The 22,057-nt window shown below is 42.5% G+C and overlaps 2 protein-coding genes and 2 non-coding genes across 4 annotated transcripts in view; 3 read left to right on the top strand and 1 right to left on the bottom strand.

The window, feature by feature from the left end:
* nacad (NAC alpha domain containing) overlaps nucleotides 1-760 on the top strand; it is a 31,860-nt gene extending 31,100 nt beyond the window's left edge. Inside the window, exon 9 of the mRNA XM_035430613.1 lies at nucleotides 613-760. Within this exon, the coding sequence (XP_035286504.1) occupies nucleotides 613-627 (15 nt within the window). The 3' untranslated portion in view covers nucleotides 628-760. The remainder of the gene's footprint in view (nucleotides 1-612) is intronic.
* A 1,542-nt stretch (nucleotides 761-2,302) lies between these two features.
* Nucleotides 2,303-17,034, bottom strand: glipr2l (GLI pathogenesis-related 2, like). The gene is made up of 5 exons (XM_035430615.1): nucleotides 16,757-17,034; nucleotides 8,115-8,223; nucleotides 7,891-7,994; nucleotides 7,322-7,399; nucleotides 2,303-3,871 (listed from the first exon to the last, which is right to left on the bottom strand). Exons 1-5 carry the CDS (start codon nucleotides 16,767-16,769, stop codon nucleotides 3,711-3,713), a joined length of 465 nt encoding a protein of 154 aa, XP_035286506.1. The 5' UTR covers nucleotides 16,770-17,034; the 3' UTR covers nucleotides 2,303-3,710.
* Nucleotides 17,035-19,686: 2,652 nt separating this feature from the next.
* Nucleotides 19,687-19,759, top strand: trnat-ugu. Its single transcript has one exon. It is a non-coding gene; the product is annotated as a tRNA-Thr (tRNA).
* Nucleotides 19,760-21,722: 1,963 nt separating this feature from the next.
* On the top strand, nucleotides 21,723-21,795 carry trnat-ugu. Its single transcript has one exon. It is a non-coding gene; the product is annotated as a tRNA-Thr (tRNA).
* Nucleotides 21,796-22,057: the final 262 nt, after the last annotated feature.

A 22,057-nucleotide genomic window follows, 5' to 3' on the forward strand; every position in this document is an offset into this window, starting at 1 on the left:
TACAATGCATAACGTGATGGGTTTGGTCTCATCACAGGCGTGCTTTTGCATACTGTAGGCCGACATGAAACTAGTGCACCTTTGTAATTGCTCAAAAGTAATTCAGAGCATTATGGGATACACCATGATTTTCCACCTATGCTTTTATTACATTACATTACATTACATTACATTTATTTGGCAGACTCTTTTATCCAAAGCGACGTACAAAAAGTGCATTTCATGGTCATAGGCAACTGCTAAACCACAGGTTCAGTAAGGTACAATACCTATTATGTACAGCTATTTCTAGCCAAGAACACAGTTTAGTTCACACAGTGAACACTATTCAGACCTAACCTCTGCAAAGCCAACTAGGCAGAAGAATAAGCTACAGTATTAGGACAAATACAAATTACCAAAAAGTGCTGGGATGGGGCAACATGTAACAAGTGTCATGAAAAAAGGGGGGGGGGGATTTATGAAAGGCTTGCACAGGCACATACAGACCAGAGGGAGGGTTTGGGAAAGGCATGGAGAGAGTGGGTTCAGCTGCCGCCTGTGCTAGTTTCAAACAGTAGGTCTCTCCACTGGTCTCTAATTGCTTCCTGTCCTCCCTGTCTCCTCCTGCAGGAGCTGACCATGTGAGAGGAGAGAGGCCCCCCTGCCTGTCCGCCGCCCCCTCGCCCCCACCACCCATACACACTATAAACTCCACTGTATTGCTGCTATGTTGCATCCCCCCTGTACCTGCTAAATAAAACAGTCTGCTATAGCCATACACAGTCTATCGGGCGCCTTTCTTGACCCTTGTGCACTCCTTACCATTGTCAGGATGACCCAAGTGAATGAGGACTCTGGAACAGGTTCACGGCAGTCTAGACTCCACTTGTACTGTTTGTGTTCACTGAGCTATGAGTTACTATCGGACTGATTTGTTGAATGGTATGCAGCAAGGCTACTGCTATGTTAACGGCTTGAGTGTTTGCACAGGACCGTTTCCAGGCTTAGTTCAACTCTAACAGAGTACACAAGAGTCCAACTGGGACTGTATGTACACTGTAAGGGTTGATTTGACACAGAACAATTTATTGTCACCACACCCCTGCTTGGTAGATTTTTTAGTGTTTAACTTTGTTACACATCACATGTAAAGCAACTGAGGTGCAGCTGAGGTGACTTGCTGTACTTTTCTGGAGTCGGTGTAATGCAGTACTGACACTTGAGTTTCAGAACTGCAAATTGTGGCCAGTTATTATTAACTCTTAATAAAGGCAACAAAAACAGTTCAATCCCAAGTGCTCTGATATTGAAATGTCTTCATAGCATCTTCCAAATTACAGTCATTATAGAGACCTCATATAAGCTAAATTTAGCTAGCTGGTTTTTCTAGCAGAAAATCATAAAACTCCATATCAAAGATTGACTTCAGAGCGTTAGAGTAACTGAAAGTGAAACACTAACTGCTATTTAACTATTAAAGGGCCCTTTAGGTTAGTGAAGTAGAGAAGTAGATTATGACATAATCATCCTGAACCAGTTTTTATTTTAAAGAAGTAACAAGTATACCCATTCAAATGAGACTCATCCATTAGTAGACTCCTATAAAAAAACGAAAATCAAATAAAATAATTTAAGTTATAACAAAATAGGTTTTAGACATAAATCATTATTTAATGTAACACAATAATCTTTGATATAATCTGTGATTTTATAAATTTCATTGTCTTTCATGTAGCTAAAATGGTTTAATGGGAATGCCAAGAATATCATCATGCTATGGCAGTAGACATGAAAAGTTTATCATCCATAATTATAAGCCCCCTACTTTAGTGATTTATTACATTTTCTTATTGACTCCTTTTCACTGACATATGGAGAAAAGTTGTCAAACAAAACTTTTGCAAAGAATCTCTCCTCCCCCAAAAAGTTATTGAAAAAGTGTTTTACCTTAAGCAATTCTTGCCAGAAGGGGGCAGCCTTGCTCCATATCTGATATGTTTTTTGTTTTTTTTTTGTTTTTTTTTTGCTTTAGTGAAGAAGTCCCTCACCCTAGTTCTGGAAAGCAGCAGGGTCTGTTGATTGTCAATGGTGCTTACTACTATCCATTTAAGGAAATGATTACACAGTTAAGAAAAAACAATTCAGATCCCAGATTCCTGGCCCGAAACTGATTGCTGATTGGTCCAGGTAGATACTAGCAGACTCTGCAACTCTGCAGGACTAGGTTTGCAAACCCCAGCTTTGGTATTGGAAATGTTATATGAATGGGTTGCGTTGGAGGAAATTGCCAAGTTAGAACATAAGACCGCCTTAAAGTCAATTATAAACAATTGTCTGTTTTATTATACAAATCATTTTATGATTTAAAAAATGTAAAAAAAAAAAATGTAAAAATTAAAAATAAAACACAGTGACCACTGTTGAAATACAAAACCTCCTCATACAAAATCTATAAAGTGGTTCATTTAAACTTAGTACAAGTACATGCCAATGATCATCACAAAAGTGGAATTATAGTAGTTACATTAATACTTGATTACATGGCACACACAGAGAACTAGTTTATAAGTGACTAAATGGTTAACAAATAAAATCATGGTTTTCTGCTGTCACAAATGAATCAATTTGAGTAATGTGATAATCATTGATGCCTTTTCAGTATTTAGACATCCATTGCTGAATTCTTTATCTCGTGTACATCATGAAAAAGACGGTGTCTGCTAATTGTTCCAGAGCCTAGTCAATTTGTCATCTGGGACACAGTGTGTAAATTTATGGAAGTACATTTACTGGAATATGTGACAACCTTTTATTCAACAGTTTAGGGTACCATCAAAACAGGGTTAGTATTACACTTTTTATTCTTCAGTGATTAAAATTATCCTTTGACAATGACCGGAGAACTGTAAACTACACAAATGAGGGCTTGTAAGAAAATCCCTTACATCACACTGTAAACCGAGCATTAACCTTACTAACAACTAGTTAAAGAATATGAATAATACTGCTCCTATCAATACCACTCAGTTGGTAATTCAGGCAACGTGGCTCAACAGCACAATTTATGTATATAGGTGATTTTATTTCACCTCATTAAGTTCAAGTAAAATGACTTATTCCCATCAACCACTGAATTCATTTTTCATTTAGGTCATAATAGGCTAAGTTCAAGAAACATGTCTGGCCAATTAGATGCTCTGTCCCTGGCAGATATCTAAACTTTGCTCTTCCAACTGCAGTCTCATTTAGCCAATGGCAAAAGGAGGGCTAGCCAGAGAATGACAACGGCAAAGACTTGCTTAATGTCTTGGCCCCCTATTATAGTGGATGCTCCCAGGTAATTAGCTCTGCATAGTCAGCCATCATTTCTCAACCACTTGACACCTTACAATTATTAAAGGATCCTCACAGTCTTTGCACTGGTGACCAATTAACTAAAACTGTAATAAGGACTGTTTTGCCCATTGGTAGTGCAGGTTTTCCATTAAATTAATAATTAAAATTAATTCTAATGGCAAAAGATACACATTTGGTGTGCATTGATTTACATTAAACAAAACATCAATGAGGAACAATGATGGAAATAGCCTACAGTTTTATTCAAGATCAGTTAGTATTCAAAAAGTTTAGGCTGTGGAAGGAAAGCCTGCTGACATCACACTGAAGTGATTGATTAAAGTGAGTGACATTTGTTCTGGTCCAACCGAAGCCCTGCCCTTGCTCCTAAATCACTTCCGGGGCGGGAGCACGTTGGCCTCGAAGTGGCCTTGGTTGGTAATGTTGCCTGCAGGAAAGTAGCGCGCCACCACGAATGTGGAGCCGTCAGTGGCGGTGGCCTTCCCCACTCCCAGCTTCTTCGTGTTTTTCCACACCATGGCTGTGAAGTGCCCTTTGGAGGATAGAGGAACAAGTACATACCATTAATATCAATGAGAATACAGGATGCATGGGAAGGGCATAAAGAAAGGGAGAGGCCAACAGCCAACTGATGAAAGCAGAGGGGCTAAAGAGAGAGGATCAAGTGTTAATCAGGAAACAAGTGAGGAGTCAGAGAGAGGGTGGAGCCAGTGAATCATTATACTTAAGAAGGATGTAGAGAGGGTGTAGGGAGGGTGAGTATGCCAGATTTTTAGATGCAAAGCACCTTATGGACTTGGCTTCTATCTATCTATCTATCTATCTAATTTGCTAACTAGATAACTCACTCACTCACTCATGCTTAGCCCGGCTGAAGATTTTCTACAAGGAGGACCTATTAGTAGGCAAAGTATCGGGATGCTATGCATCAATGGCACTGTGTGTTCTTCCCTAGTTTCTTTCCGCAAAACAAAACATCATTGCATACTTGGTACAAATCTGAGTCACGGGTCACCCCGCCCATATCGAAGCTCATCAAGTTGACTTGCCCATTGCTAGCGCCAAAGGGAGGACATGGGGGAGAGGCTAGAGACATAAAGGGATGAAGCCAGGGAAAGTCAGTCAGAATAAAAGAGAGGGGGGCAGAGAGGCAGTAACGGCACAAGGGATGTTCGGAAAAAGGCAGCTCATCTGGAAATGCATTAAACTGGAGGCACAAGTTTTGTAGGAGAGAGAAAAGAAATTTCCATTACTGACACAGTTGTGCAATTAGAGCTCACTGAAGAAAACCAACTTAAGGTCATCATGAGGTTGTTTGTGAAAGTTCCTGTTCTTCACTGTCGGACAGCAACCATGTGCAGAGGGTGGAGGACGCAAACGCGTCCGGCTGATTCATTTAATAAGAATGGAGAAACACAGTAAAGTTCTCCTGAACTGGTTCACACTCATTCTCTCCATATCTGCTACAGATGAAAGTTCCTAGATTAAGGTTAGGAATGCTGACATCACAATAGGTATTACAACGCGTACACATGGTATGTGTGAGCATGTCCTTCCTCCACAGCACACATCTCTTTAAGTGCCCTCATCTGGCCTTCTTAATTTGCAGTGTAATATATATGATGGCAGCAGGGTCAAACATTATCTATTTTCACTTTATCTTTATCTTTATCTGCTTAATGTTGTGTCTGCCAGGTACCCACCTAATTGTAGCCAAGTCAGATGTCACATCTGCACAGTAAAACGTCCAGTGTCATTTCAACACTAACAGTGTTCATTTAACTCTAACAGATAACATTTGGTGACTTGTGCCAGGCAAAATGGCTGCTCTACCCAGAAATAAACTTACGAAAGAAATGACATGTCAAGCATATCTTAATGGATGTTGGGGGGAAATCAGTTGAGGTTACAGTAAAGGTGTTTTCACATGCCTTAAAATGAGAGTTGTCTGCCCAGCAGCAACTTGTCAGTAAGAAATATAATGAATAACTTTCAGTTTATTAATACATTTTCATAAAGGTTTTCTAAAATGTTTTTTTTTTATATAATCAAATTTTTTTTGCCCTTGTCAAATATGGTATCTCCCATCAGTAACTCGTTACTGTTCTCTAATTACTTTTGTAGCAGTGCAATAACTTCAGAATTCACATTTAATCATTTTTATTATGAAACTTATTGAGTTATGTTCATTTATAACAGAGAGATTATTTTTAGATTGATTAGACTGATTTTAAATGAGTTGTTCTTATGCCTGGTTCAGGTCAAAAATATGACAGTAGATGGAAAGAACAAGTTTTCTGCACAAAAGTTGGTAGGAGAGGTAGAAGAGTGCACTGCCTACATCAGAACAGGTTGGCAAAATAAATTTTTGAGTTGGTTGTGGAGATATGCTTTTTATTTAACAGTCACTGTTTAGAAATATGACATGAATTGACATTTTACCATAGAGTGAAATCACTGTCACAGTGGACACACATATGATGGAAAGAGTTGGTTCATTCACAGGAAAGTCTTATTCAATTTGTGTACGAATTCCAATTTATGAGTAATGAACTCAAGTAATTCAGTGAGTCCATCATCAAATGTGATTAATTGAAGAAGGTAAATGATAATCGTCATGCAGAAGTACTGTATGCTAGGTGAACTAAAGCAGGAACAATAATAAGTAAAGTTGGAATGTTTGTATATGCTTTGCAGGATGGCTATCCCCAACTCCCAGCTCACTCTATGTAACCTCCTTTCCCAGGAGCAGTGATCACTGTATGTGAGCTAATTGTCTGCCCATCAAAGTGTGCTGTTTTAAAATACAATTTCCAAACTAAGATACAAGAGTAAATAAAGACATCTGATCTAATGTTATTGAATTTATTCATTCTTTTTTCTCTTTCTTTCCTTGGATTTTATTTTGTTTAATGTTATTGGTATAGCTGTGCAAAATTGTCTGTCTGATCGTACCTTGTTTTTTTACAATGCAAATTGTTGTTTGTTCGGTTAATGTTGCACTTAGTGGTGATAAATGGGTCTCCTGGTGTTACCGCATTTTTGTATTCCTGTGAGTAACGCTGATGTTCTCCACTACTGTTTGTCTCTCTGGATGAGAGCGTCTGCTGAAATGGCTGTAATGTAATGTCATTTAAATTATCTGTCAAGCCTTAACTTCACATTCATCAAAAGGTTGTGCCACAGCTTCGACACACCGTCTCCAAAACCATTCCGAAAACTGATCTCTGTACAAAAATGCCGGTGTCTCCCCTCTCCCCTTTCAGTGCTGCGAAACAGCCCAAACTGTGAATCAGAGTAGCTCATGGATTTCCTGTCATCGTCTCCTAGCTGGAGTTCCTCTCCAAAGTAAACTGCACAACCGCAGAGCAATAACAGAGGGAGTGCTCAGGGTTGGTGGGGGACAGCAGACCGTTGCTAGGGCTGAGGGTAGTACTGCACTCTACTGAAAATAAGTCAAAACCACCTAGCCTTCCGCTGAACTGTGGAGGAGGAGACAGGGAGGTGTACAGCAAGGCAGTCAAGAGGGGTGATTCACACAGCCCATAAAACAAGAGCAGAGGGAATTTAGGGAAAGAAGCCATGCTCAGAGAGAAGGAATTTTCCAGAACAGTACAATGAAGACCGACAAATTCTCCCATCACATTCTACACAGGATTTACCACCCCCTAACTTTTCCTGAGATGACTGTAGGGATGATGCCATGACCTGCTCTCAGCTAAGACAAAAACCTCAGGGACAGAGCAGGGTGCATTAAATACAGAAGAAGCTTTTAGCACACAATAGCCACCCCCTTTCTTACAGCCATGTGCACAGTGATGTGGGTGAAACCAGACATTTTGGCACGTGCCTTTGTCCAAGGGAACATGCAGAAGTCAGTGTTGCGAAAGAAAGGGGAATTACATAGGGAAAGAGTTGGTTTCAGATGTACATGACATGTGCACAGGATGACCAATGTGATGGACCATCATGCAACTCTCACCTGTGCCAGTGGAAAAACCAGGGCGGTTAAAATTGTAGTTCTTCACCTCGCTGTACCACCGGTCAGCAACATCTTTGCCTGTACAGTAGAAAAGATTTTAGCACATGTCACTATCTAGATAGTTTCAACACCTGTGTTCACAGGGATTCAGTTTTGTGCAGAACATGCGCACGACCCCTGATCACAGTCGCATCTGGATTAACTGATAGTGAGCACAGGAATGATGTAAGCTTATTCAGTTTTATAAAGATCAACAAATAAGCAAAGGATCTGTGACAAACCAATCCTTCTAAACACAAAAGCTGTGGTACAGAACTAGAGGTAAGCAATTCAGTACTTTGGCTGGGCTGTAACCTGAAACATGTTAAGCTAAAATAAACACACTTTTTCTAATGCAGAACCAGTTGGTTCCCACCTACAGTTCCCACCCATGCTATAGAAGTCATCAATTGATGGGTCAGTAACTGGGTCAGTTTCCGCTGTTTTTTTTTTTTTTTCACATAATGGCTGTGATTAGATTTGGATTGAGTAGGCTGTTCCTAGATTGGATTTTGAGTGCTGGTACATACCTGGCTGGTCGTAAGATGCCCATGCCAGATTTTCCCCACAGCTCCCCCTGCTGGACTCAGTGCTGTGCTTCAGGATTCTGGTGCTGGCCAAACTCTCTGCATACCTGGAACACACTTGACCATTCAAAACCCACACCTTCCTGCCCTCACACCATCACAGTAAGAGCCATAACCGCTTCTGGCCCAGTGGCTCAGTGAGTCGTTGGGGTTGCAGTTGGGCTCACCGTGTAGCATCCCGGCTCAGCTTGCTGCTCAGTTTGAGGGCTGGGGCCTGGTGCTGTCTCCTGTACTCATTGTGGCTTCTCAGAACCTCTTCTGAAAACTGCTTGGAGGCTGGAGGGGAAAGGGGGAGGAGCATATATAGGCAAACTGCTTGGAGAAAAGGGCAGAGCCAGAGCTCTGAGTTACTGAAGGATGCTGGGATGCATCATCTATCACAACATCAAAATTTTAACATACTATTTTAAATCTCATTTCAGTGATGTACACAGGTTACGTCCAACAAGCAATTGACTTGACAGACGACATACCTACATCCACACACACACACACACACACACACACACATGGACACACGCATGCACGCACGCACGCACGCACACACACACACATTCACCACTAAAAGGAGTTTTAATTTAATTTTTTCTCTCAATCAATAATTATCATCCATGACTAACCTTGAGTGACTTTCACCACCATATTAGCACCAAAATCACCTTATTAGTTAGATAGGAGATTGAACTTTGCCCCAAATGGTCTATTCACTGCAGGCGCAATTTATCTAACCTGATCTACCCACCCTTATCCACACCTCAGGAATTCACTGTCACAGGTGGACTATGGAACTGCCAGTCAGCTGTCCAGAAAGCTGACTTCATTACTGCCTTTGCCAAGACGAAGTCTCTTGACTTCCTGGCTCTCACAGAAACTTGGATCACTCCTGACAACACCGCCACCCCAGCTGCACTGTCTGTGGGATACTCCTTCTCGCACACCCCCAGGGCCTCTGGCCGAGGCGGGGGTACCGGTTTGCTCATTTCCTTGTCCTGGAAGTTCTGTGTCCTCCCCAGTCCTAACCCTACTTCCTCCTCCTTTGAATTTCATGCAATTACAGTAACTCATCCCTCAAAATTTCATATTATTGTTCTGTACCGTCCTCCTGGTCCACTCGGCTCTTTCCTGGACGAGCTGGACACTCTCCTGAGCTCCCTCCATGAGGATGGCACTCCTGCTATTCTACTGGGAGACTTCATCCTCCCACCAGAGACCTCCCAACTGTCCAGGGTTGCCTCACTCCTCCAGTCTTTCGCCCTATCCCTGTCCTCTTCCCCCCCCCACACACAAGGCTGGTAACCAACTAGACCTTGTATTCACCAGAAGCTGCTCCATTCCCCAACTTACCCTCCATGTCTCAGACCACTTCTTTCTTTCTTTCTCCCTCTCCTATTTACTCCCCCCCAATTCATCCAACAGCTCACCCACAGTAACTTTCAGGAGAAAAGCAGCACGCTCCTCACCCCCATGCCCATGGCTGACTGAGTCACTACGCTTCAGCAGAACATCACTGCGGGCTGCAGAGAGGAAGTGGAGGAAATCCCAATCCTCTGATGACCTGACCGCATATCATACCTTGCTGGCGACTTTCACATCTGCCCTCAAGTCAGCTAAAGCCTCATTTTTCCAATCTAAGATCAGTGCATGTGTCTCTAATCCACGCAAACTATTCTCCACCTTCTCTTCCCTCCTCATTCCTCCTCCACCCCCACCTCCCTCTTCCCTCTCCGCAGATGACTTTCTGGCCACCTTTTAAGGAAAGGTGGTGACAATCCGGAACTCCTTCGCCCATCCAGTGAGCCCCCCAACCCCCCGGGACAAACCCACAGCCACACTGACCTCCTTTGAGATGCTGGAAGATTCCGATGTACTTCAACTCATCACCTCTCATCGTGCAACCACCTGTCCACTTGACCCCATCCCATCTACAGTTCTCTAATCCATTTCCAGCGAGTTCCTTCCCTATCTGTCCTCCATTGTTAATTCCTCTCTTTCCTCTGGTCATGTTCCCTCTGATTTTAAGATGGCTCGTGTTACCCCACTTCTCAAAAAACCCACCTCAGACCCCTCCGATGTAATGAATTATCGAGCCGTATCGCTTCTACCCTTTCTGTCCAAAACCCTTGAACGAGCAGTTCTTAAACAACTAACCTCTTTTCTCCATCAGAACAACCTGCTAGACCCTCACCAGTCTGCCTTCCGATCCGGGCACTCAACAGAGACTGCGCTCCTAGCTGTGACGGAGGCACTTGCCACTGCAAGAGCCTCACGCCTCTCCTCTGTCCTGATCCTTCTTGACCTGTCTGCAGCTTTCGACACGGTCAACCATAAAATACTCCTCTCCACCTTGGCTGGGATGGGCATCGCCGGGACTGCCCTGTCTTGGTTTGCTTCCTATCTTGCAGATAGGTCCTACCAGGTCACCTGGAATGGGTCTGCCTCTGCTTCTCATCCCCTTGTTACGGGAGTGCCGCAGGGATCTGTACTGGGTCCTCTGCTGTTTTCCTTATACACCAGATCTCTTGGTTCAGTTATTAATTCACATGGCTTCTCCTACCATTGTTATGCAGATGACACACAACTCTTCTTCTCTTTCCCCCCCTCGGCCACACAGGTCAATGATAAGATATCTTCCTGCCTGGCTGAAATCTCCACCTGGATGGCCAGTCACCATCTGAAGCTCAACCTCAACAAAACTGAGCTGCTCTTCTTCCCGTGCAAGACCTCCTTACTTCGTGAGCTCTCAATCACGGTTGATGGCACCACAGTGACTGCCTCTCACTCTGCCAAGAGCTTGGGGGTGGTCCTGGATGACCAACTGGACCTCAAGGAGCACATCAAGGCAACATCACGGTCCTGCAGATTCCTTCTGTACAACATCAGAAGAATTCGACCATACCTGACAACGCACTCCACCCAGCTGCTCGTCCAGGCTACGGTGACCTCTCGCCTTGATTACTGCAACTCTCTCCTTGCAAGCCTGCCAGCTTGTGTCATACAGCCACTACAGATGATTCAGAATGCCGCTGCCTGACTCATCTACAACCTTCCCAAATTCTCCCACGTCACTCCTCTGCTGCGATCACTCCACTGGCTACCGGTCGCTGCCAGGATCTGATTCAAAGCCCTGACCCTTGCCTACACTACTGCCAACAGGACAGCCCCCATCTACTTGCATGACATGACTCGATTCTATGTGCCTGCTCGACCACTCCGCTCTGCGGCAGCAGAGCGCCTTGTAACCCCTCCCACCCGCCCAAAGGGATCACAGAGCTTCTCCACCCTAGCTCCCCAGTGGTGGAACAAACTCCCCGTCCCTCCCCCTCACTACCCATCGTCCGCCGTGGCCTGAAGACTCATCTCTTCAGACTATACCTAGACTAACCACCACCATGCTATATATTTCACTCTAAATCTCCCCCCCCCCTTTCTTCTTCATGACACTTGTTACATGTTGCCCCATCCCAGCACTTTTTGGTAATTTGTATTTGTCCTAATACTGTAGCTTATTCTTCTGCCTAGTTGGCTTTGTAGAGGTTAGGTCTGAATAGTGTTCACTGTGTGAACTAAACTGTGTTCTTGGCTAGAAATAGCTGTACAAAATAAGTATTGTACCTTACTGAACCTGTGTTTAGCAGTTGTCTATGACCATGAAATGCACTTTTTGTACATCGCTTTGGATAAAAGCGTCTGCCAAATAAATGTAATGTAATGTAATGTAACTTCGGCGATGAAATGATTTAACCAGCTGGATATCAAACCTTATGACAACTAAGAATATGTTTCACTATCCTAGTGATAAATTGTGTTGGGCCTTCTTAGACTAAGGTTGTTAAACTGTCACTCATAATCTGAGTTGATCAAAGCCAGTCATTTAATTAGCATGCAATACATTCTTAGAATCATAACATGTCTTTTCTAATGGGTGCACCAATATTTTACTAGCAGATATGATGCAGACTAATTCATTATGCAGATTCATATTAGTCAGCAGAATTGGGCAACCACCTACTGTGAAGGCCATAAGAGAGGAGTATGAGTAGCTGCCAATGGAAACAATAATAGCAGCATATTTTGTGGCATAGGTCTTCCATCAGGTTCCAGATGCTTGGTTCACATATTAGCCACATATTTTCTGATGATATGAACCATAACCATGAATGAAGAATGACTTTAGAAGGAACTAAAATAATTTAAACATTCCTCCTTGATAAAACATCCCAGGAGTTCGCATTCAATCATACATCACTGAGCTGTGTTAAATGAATTACCATTAACCTTCAATTAACAAACAGTAAATTATTAATTAAACAAATTATGAAAACAACTATCCATCATCAGAAAATACACTAAGGATCAAGCCTGATATAAATTACAAGATATAGATGTACATATTATTTAATTTATACTAATAAAAATGCTAAAATCACAACATTTTGTTACTGTTAATTGTGGCGTTTTTTAAATTTTTTATTATTATTAAGACTGAGCATTGCATCTTTTGTGCTGACATCCCATTACCCTTGTAGAGCCTGGACAAGCAGGGGCCTGTCCTGCACTCAGCTCCACTGTAGGTCACATGTCATTATAGCTCATCCAATAAATCTTCCGTTTAGCTGCAGTATGGTGGGGAGGGCAGCCATGATATAACTGTTGCATTGCTCATTTCACCAGACAGCCTGACATGCAGGCAGATTGAGAGCCTGTGCTTTGTCAGACTATCTTCCTGTCAGCATGGCAGCCAGTGAGCTCTCTGGGTTTTATCAATGTGGTGGTGATGTGCTGTTAAGTTGCCATTGATATCACTCTCTCTATGAGGGAAGTTCTGCAGTCAACAGATATTCCAGACCAGTGGTCTCAGTCCTCTTTCTCTAGTCCTCAATTCAAACAAAGAGAGGTGAGTCACACATTCACTGACCCGAGTAACCAAGAGGCAAGAACCACTCTTGCCTCTTGAGCACCAGGACCGAAGACTACTGAGCCAGGCCTCCCCATCAATAGACCGGTTAAATACAGGAATTAGCATCACTGTGCCCCACTAGCCTGTACTCACTGATGTCTAAGGGCAAGGTGTTAATTCATCACTCCACTATTTATGCTGCAAGCCAGCGCACTGAGGGTGTTGCTGATACTACCTTGTCCTGTTGTTGTTATAGTGAGGTGCTGTAACGCACGGTTGCCAAGATCATGGTCTGATCACTTACTGGGCTGATATAAAGCAGTAGCAAGTTGCCTAGGTATGAATATACCGCTATGAAAACACAATAAACAGCATACTGACACAGTGAGGTCTGTCAGTGGCATCCTTCTTGTTATATACGGGCCATATCTGTGTCTTTCTGTTCTGATTTTAATCAGGCTTGGACTCAGCCATACTGTAATTGGAGGGACTAAAACTAGACCGTTAGAAACAGATATTACCAGTTTGGCATTAATTTGACACCCCAACAATGGCACTAATTAGAAAGCATAGCATTACCAGTCTGTTCTCTCTGTCCCCCCATAACACATCTCATCCCCAGCACATTGGTACGCACAAGTGGCAACACTGAATTGAATCATGTAAATAACATTGGAGGTGTGAAACTTGGACAACATGGAAAGGGGAATGATTGTCTAATTCAATGAATGAAAAAATTTGCAGTTGCAGAAAGTAGTAGAAAGAAGCAGAATACCAGGATGAAAGAAATCAATCTGAATCCTGATATGATAACTGAATGGTTGTAAATACTTCTTCTCAATCTTTGTCTGACAATGATTGATTTAGGGACTCCAGTGTCTGGCTTTTCTAAATCAATCAGTCAGCCAACCAGTTAGGGTGTGATGTCCCAGCTTACAGTGGCCTAGTCGGGAAACAGTCTATTATATTGTTAATTAGGTCTCCTCGGTTGGAATCATTCTCGATCACTCACTCCCAGTCGCTATACTATAATTGCTATGCGCATCAGTAACAATGGCGTCCTGTTGTATTTATGGTGATTGAGTTGGCTGAAACCATCCGGGCAACAGGCACGACTGACAGTCAAATGTTTTAGACTTGAGTGGTATTTGGACAATCCTAAAATCTTACAATGGCCACCATTCAGGCATCACTGCAGAAGAAATGACACTTTACCATTTCAAACATGCCAAACACTCACAGTCATTTCCAGCACTTTCACTCATCACTTAAACTATATTAATGAATGACCACTTTCCTTTTTTAATAAGTAATTAATTTAATCATTACCTATAAATAGCTAATATATAAAAGATCACTCATCAAGTAAACATTCCATGGTAAAAACCACAGTGTCTGTTTCAATAATTTTTTTAACTATTAATTTTACAAATATAAATACACAAAATAAACAAAATCACTCTAAAAAGCAGGTCCCAAAAAAATCTACTCAAGTAGTATTGACTAGTCTCTGTCATTATCTTTGCCTTGAGTTCTCTAAAGCCAAAATTTTAGTCCATGACCCATAGCAGGAACTACAATGGGAAATGATGTTATTTTTCAGCAGTCAGGCAAACATAGGTTTCCGTTGGCCTTGGCGTCCTCGGTTACAGCAGTGTGTGTGACTAAATGGTCTGCAGTGGGGCCTGCAAATTTCCCACAGGAAGGGACACCCCCCCCCCCCTCAAAACCAACCTTGAACAGTCAACAGTTGCTGCCACAGCCTGTGACCCCTGTCATATCACAGCCAGGAATGAATAAACAAATAAATAAATAAATAAATAAATAAATAAAACTGTCCTGAGTCTGCAGCACCACCAGAGACCAACTGCACACTTGGTGAAATTGAGCAAATAATTGGCTGAAAACCGAAGGTCTGACTGCGCCTTCTCATTTTCCATTTTTTTCACAGAGGCATTTCAGAGCATGAAATTGTAGGCTCCACTTGACAGAGCAAAGTAATGAAACCAGGTCCACATCACATTTTTGCCCCCCCCCCCCCACACACACACCCTCCCCCGGCCCAGTTTATTTCAGGTTCTCATATGCTGTGTGTGTTCTTCCCGGTGAAAAATAATGAATTTCCAACCCCAGTTTCTACGAGACCTGTCTTTCATCACTACACTTTCAGACAGACTCCCTGAAAGAGAGATGCTTTTGACAGAAAGGTTAGAGAGTGATGTCATCAGTGGGTGAAACAGGCTCAGATGCAAACCTAGTACCATCCATTCTAGTGCCTGACATTGAAGAACTAAACGCACCGAACACTACAGGCATACTACCTATATAAGTAGCGTACAGTTGCACCCTTACTTCTTTCTGTGGGACAGATGACTACTGCCCTACTGATTCCTAATGGGACACCCCCCCCCCCTCGTGTCCCCACTACGAATCAGGAGGGCAGTAGTCATCTGTTCCACAGAAAGACAGAACGGGTGTAATACACAGCCATGGCCCTTCCTGACTGCGGTGACTCAGCTCTTAAGGATGAAAATCTCTCTCTCGCATACACAAATGAAGCTCCACTGGCAGCTGTGATTCCTCACTCTTTCTGTTTCTTGCTCTGTCACACACTGTCTCTCTTTCTGTCTCATACATACACACACACACACACACACTTTCTCATATTCTGATCTTCATCAGCAGCTGTGGTGCCTCACTCTTTCTGCCTTTTGGTCTCTTTCTCACTCTCACACACACACACACACACACACACACACGTCCTTTCTCATATTCCAACCTTCATCAGCAGCTGTGATGCCTCACTCCTGTCTCTTGTTCTTTGTCTTCCCCTATCCTTTCCTCCCATATGCACCCACATACACATAAATGGGGTTATGCTTTAGAACTAGCCAAACAATTGCTGAATGAACACAGGTGACCATGTTCTGGGTGTAGTCGTAGGTTCGCTGTTAATGTGCAGGCTCTAAAAAAGTTGAATAGACTGTGAAGTTCAGCTTAAATGACACAAAAAAATGTTGGGGCTGCCTCCCCCTGCTCTCGAATTTGCTGTGCATTGCTGAGATTTCACAGGTATGACAATGTAATACAATGAAGATAATCACGAAGGACCCAGTGCAAAATGGAAGAAACGATGCTGACCCACTTCATTCAAAAAAGTGAAACGCTTTTCAATGCTCAAGTAAGTATAGATGACTTATCTGTACTGCAGCACCCGCATACATATTTCTTATGAGAAAAAAGAGGTTAAAGCCCACTGGTTAAAAAGGTAATAGTGATGTTGCATCATGAATTATACTAAAGTATTGTGGAAAAAGCAAAACTATCACATAGCAATCACTAAAACTAAATCTCCAAACTGAGTTTGTGAAGAAAAAGGGTAATGTATTTACTTGTCAATGTTAAGGACAAATATTGATACAGGCCTTAGAGTACCTAAAATGTTTAAGCGTGAACCTTGTATGTTAAAACATCTCCTGAAAGCGGACTGTTGATGCTGTTCTTCAGACTAGAGCAGAGGCCTGTTCAGGGATTTCAGTCCTGGTACAGCTCCACTCTATCCAACACATGCTGATACAGTCCAGTCAGTGCAGTCTCTCAATGAAAGAAATCATTCATTCAAACTGGGCACCTCCTGACACCCTGAAATGAAACTACCGCTGCTTAGTCTTAAGCAAGCACAGCTGACCACACATTATCAAATGCACTTTGTGGCTCAAATAAAACAGAGTAAACTGTAAAAGCTTGTCTGCAAAGACAGAGATCCAAGCCCTTGTTTAACTGCACTTAGCTGTTATAAAATAAGTACAAAAGTACAGCATTGAGGCAACCATCTTTTCCATGCTGAAATTACTCAGGAATCATATTTAACACAGGAAGCAAATGACAGGCATGTTAAAACAGTGCACTCACCTGACTTGCCCATTGTATTAAAATACTTTTCCTCCTTTGTTCTGGTGTTGGTTTCTTGCCTGGTTCTCCCAGCGGCTATATTCCTTCACTCCCTCTTCTCTTTCTCTTTCTCTTTCTCTAACGGTTACATACACAGACAGACACACACACACACACACTCCCTGCCTGTCACTTTAATTCACAGGCACAATATCCTCCTTCCTTCGCACACACACACTGTCTGTGAGTGCCTCCCTCTCCGGAACACACCCACACTGCGCCTGAACTGACTGCACTGAAAGGAGAATCCCACAGGCTGCCACTTTCATGACATCATCACTCTGGGCAGCTTGGCCTTATAAGGGATTGAGATTCCTTCTTTTGCTGGAAACTGTGAGCTGTAATGTAGAAGCATTTGTGGTCCCCCTGGAGCCATTAATGTAAACCTGGATCTTAAAGTTGTAGGCGCATTGAGGCCATCTTTATGCTATAGTTTAAATGTGTTTTTGGATCTGTATTTTGTCAAATATAGTCATTAAAAGGCACAAAGAGACATGATACATTTCTCTGCACACTATCACCAAATGTTGCATGGAGATATTCCCTGTGACAACGCATTCCATGCCACTTTGGCTATGGATGTGTGTGATGAAGTCTGTATAAATGACTCTTATCGGCAGGGAGACAAAGGTGGAACATAGATGGAATGTAGAAACACGTTTATATTGCATATAATTGTTGCTGTTTTTTGCAGCGACAATTAGACTTAGACTTGTACATGTAAATAAGTTTTGCATTTAGCTGTATGAGAGCGTGAGACCGCATATTCTATGAAAAGACCAAAACTGATGATCTTTCTGTCCAACTCTCAACTAATTTATCCTATGAACAATTATTGTCCATCTAGTCAACACCGAATACATAAAACTTAATTGTTGTCTAAGAAAGTATTATACAAGTGAAAGAAACATACCTTTGCTCTGCTCAGCATATTTCACCATTACAAAGAACCTGGCCTTTGTACTTTTTACTGAAGCAACTTCATTAAGTGATAACAATTGCTTTTTCAATATGCGGAGAGTACTTTGGTGCCGCACCGAAATACTGAAAATAGCCGCTATAGAAATGAACAATTTGCTCCGTTTTGAAGTAAATTTGGTAAAAACTACACTGGCCATGTTTTTTTTGTGAAAATAGGTTGCATTTTTTGAAAATAAAAACATGTCTTTCTGAGCTGTATTTAATGACTTCAGTGCACAACTAGAATGAATGGCTTTCCTGGTTGAACAGTAATGGGGTAGGAAAATGTCAAAAAGTACTAAGAGTTGGACAGCAACGTTTTTGGTTTTGGTATTTTCATAGGATAATTTGATGATGCTGAAAACATTAAAATGATTGGTGTTATCCTTTAAGTTGGGTTCTAGAGTGTGTGCGGTCATGGTGGCATATTTATGAGGAAGAGATTTAGAATATGGCGGGACTTTGGGAATTCAGACTTTTCTGCATCTGGGTGACTTTTTGTGGTATGGAGTGAAAAAAGGCAAAAAAAGCATCTGGGGTAAGAGGGTAAAACGCCACTGGGCAAGTGGTATACCGCACCCTTGTATGAAGGGTGTACGAGCTATTTGTATTGCTCCATTTGTTTCCTTTTTTGCGTTAGAGATCACCAGTGTGCTGTACCCCTCCCTGGTAGGCACGGTTGTTTTTGTGTTTCCGATAAATGCGCGGTTGCACCGCATTTTTCCGGAGTGCTCACGGATCCTCATGTCTACTGCTGCCTTGGCTACTCACAGCAGGGCGGAAATGAGCATGTGCGGTTTTGGCATGATGAAAGAAGGGAGTGCTAAGAGTGACTCGCTTCCTTTTTTCATGTTGCACTGTTAGCTTCTAATTCTTCTAATGAAATTGCATAATATAGCCAGCTAAAAGACAAATCCTGCTCAGTTCAGGAAAATCTATCTCATAATTTCAAAGCACAGATTAAACTTAAATCCCTCCATCACATGGCTGATAACAGAACTTGCTTGCATGTTGACAGCAGCATTCTACTTAGTCTGCAAGTCTGAAAAGCAGCTGCCCCCATGTAATACAGTACAGGCAAAAATCTATGATTGCTGTTCATTGGTCTGTTCTGACCATTGTTCCTGTATGTAAAAATAAAGACTAAAATGCTAAGCGACTTCTTACAACTCACTGGTCACTACATAAATAGGAACACTGGTGCCAAGTGGAATTGGGGGTTGACAGGACAATTTTCAGTGAAAATATGTACTTCAGGTGTTTAAGTAATTTCAAAGTGATGGTTCAGAAGTGGATAGATAGCGGTAAACAAAGATCTCTAACCATACCCAGGGCGATACAATCACAATATGCACATCGTCCTTATGAAGCTAACAGCCACAGTCTGCATTGGCATGGTCCAGATTCAGGCCATGAGGCTCATCCATGGACTACAGCATGGTGTCTTAACCAGAGTTGAAATTTTGAGACAAGCTCTAGATTCTACTTCCTAATAGCCACACAGCAAAACATTTGGAACTTTGTTATTTGACTGCACTCATTCTGGTGCTTGTCTCTTCACTTGAAAAGTATATTCCACTGATCAGTGTAGCCACCCCATTTAAAATTGGTTTTTTGCTTGTCACCTCAGTGGTTAGACCACTGGTACTGTAAACTGTGAGTTTAGAATGTAATGGCAGGAACTTTTTTGGATTAATTTCCTGTTCTTCACAGAGAACGCCTGTTTTTCCATCAGGCCCAGGCACAGTTTCGTAAAGGAACTGTTTATTAATCAAACAACTTGCAACCTTATACAAATAAAAACTGGGACAGCTGTTAAACAACCGGCTTTGCATGCAAAGCATACTCCCCTAACAGGCGTAGCTGCTTTACATGACATTTTGTAGGGTGTGTTCTTTCTAAACCTTCAAAGAGATACCTGATGCAGGTAGGGCTCCATAGCTCAGTGGTTAGAGCACTGGTCTTGTAAACCAGGGGTCGCGAGTTCAATCCTCGCTGGGGCCTGAAGCTACAATGGGTATTTTTTGGACATATCGGCAGCATAAAAATCCCTAGTCCTGACCCTGTCTCTGTTGCTGTCGGTCAGTATATTCACATGCACGCAATAATGCGAATTGTCAATTAGAAAATTAAGGCAATAGTTCAATTAAGCCATTTTTGCAATAATAGGATCAATCAACCTCTGACCTGGAGACTATCCTGAGGCATCATGTGGAAGCCAACCCCCATCGTGTTGTCAGCTACTTCCCTGGGCCAACTATTCTGGCAACACCCTCCAGAGTTCATCCTCAAGGCTATGGCAATTTGAGTGCCAGTTCGGATTCCTTCATCCTCTGTTTTCCATGCAAGACGAGGAAGTGGGAATGCCCTCTTCCCAAGCCTTTGTCCACTGCTGTTGTCAGACTGGGAAACGAGTTCAGGTGGCTCTCTTAAGGGCATCAGCTAAATACCAGTTTCAGGCAAATCGTCGACAAAGCCCAGTTCTCCTGTATTGTCCAGGGAAAAAGGTAGGGTTATGATCTTCCTCTCTAGCTGGAGTCCCAGAGGTTTGCCCCCTGCTTAGTCAGCCCCTTCAGAATCCTGCATAGGTTCAACTCAGTCACTTACAAGCTCCTCCTGTCATAGTCCATGTGAGTTCATCCCACCTTTCATGTGGCACACCTCAAGCCAGTAGTATCCAGCTCCTCAGACCCTCCCACTCAACAGCCACCTCCCCCCATCGTGGGACAACCCACTTACTAATCCACTGCATTCTCACCAGCCACTAAGTGAGATGTGCGACCCAGTGCCTGGCTGGGAGGGTTACGGGCCAGAGAAACAATCCTGGGTTCTGGCATATTCTGGACCGTCAGCTCATCAGTAACTTTCATCAGTGGTGGCTCAAGGGAACATTGGGAGCCTTTGGAGATAGGAGTCTTGTCATGGCTCCAGTTCCCAATTGCCAGTCATTACCTAGTTCCTGGTGTTAGTTCTCCTCTGTGTTCTGTGAATTCCTTGTGTTTTGTGTCTTTTGCTTGTAATTGTTGCAGTAATTGGATTATTGTCTTCCCACATTCCTCACGTCAGCTCATTATCAGTGATTGAGTGCATTCTTTCTTGTATCCTTATGCTTTTGTAATGTCACATTCTCTTTAAAACTTTACTCATAGCCCTTTATTACAATAGAATATTGAATTTCTTTGCTAATGTATATATCATGGGGCCTGCCACTTTATGAGCATGATAAATGTAGTGGGAAATGGGTTCTACTCAAGAGAGAAACTTTATTCATTTACATGTGCAGAATAGATGTGTAGTCTAAGAAAATCTTCATTCATCCCATCATATGCAATACAATACAGGAGAATAAACTAAAGACCACGTGGGCGGGAGGGCAGTGCATAGGGGTGGCTCGAAAGATTTGTAGCTAAAGCAATAGTTCTGAGTATCTTCCATTGGAGGTTATTCACACACAAACGCATGTTGGAAACCTGAGTGTGTTCAATGACACATGCTATATAGCTGGGAGGTTCAGTACTGTAGCTCACCGATCTTGTAAACTAGAGGTTGCGACTAACATTTCTTGACTGATTTCCTTTGCTTAATCAAAGAAATTATAACATGCGAGCAGATGGATTATCTGGTACCCACTGGTATATACTTCAGGAGCACACTTAAGACGTAAAGGACACTCCACGGATGGGTGTTATGACTTTAACATTTCTTGACTGGTTGCATTTCTTTACAATGATTCCACCCGAAATAAATTTGATTAATGAAATAAATTATGACCTCCTCGCAGAGGGATTACTTGGTACTTTCTCATTTACGAGCACACTTTACACACCAAGGACACTCCCTTGCTGGTTGTTGCCGCCCTGCCTGACACTCTTTTTTTCCCCTGTCACCTGAGTTATGATTAGGCAGTAGTCTGTTTTACTAGGGTGTGTTCTTTTTAAACCTTGAATGACAGAACAGGAGCAGGTCGGGCTCCATAGCTCAGTGGTTAGAGCACTGGTCTTGTAAACCAGGGGTCGCGAGTTCAATTCTCGCTGGGGCCTGAAAGTCATGAGTGCTATTTTGGACACAGTGGTAACATGTAACCTTATAAATGTCCACAATCCTGACCCTGGACATGGAGGACTTTCCAAGCCCAGGTTATGAGAGGGTTCAGGCAGCTTGGAGCCCATGTGTTATCACTCTTCAAGGATACTCGCTGGTTGATCAGGGACCCATGAACTGCATGTTAAGTCGCATATGAGAGGTCTTCCTCCAACTCCACTCTGTGCAAGCTTAGCTGTAGTCTGTGGTGTGAAAAGAAAC

Source organism: Anguilla anguilla, chromosome 1 (genome assembly GCF_013347855.1).
Source record: "Anguilla anguilla isolate fAngAng1 chromosome 1, fAngAng1.pri, whole genome shotgun sequence".
Classification (NCBI taxonomy): domain Eukaryota; kingdom Metazoa; phylum Chordata; class Actinopteri; order Anguilliformes; family Anguillidae; genus Anguilla; species Anguilla anguilla.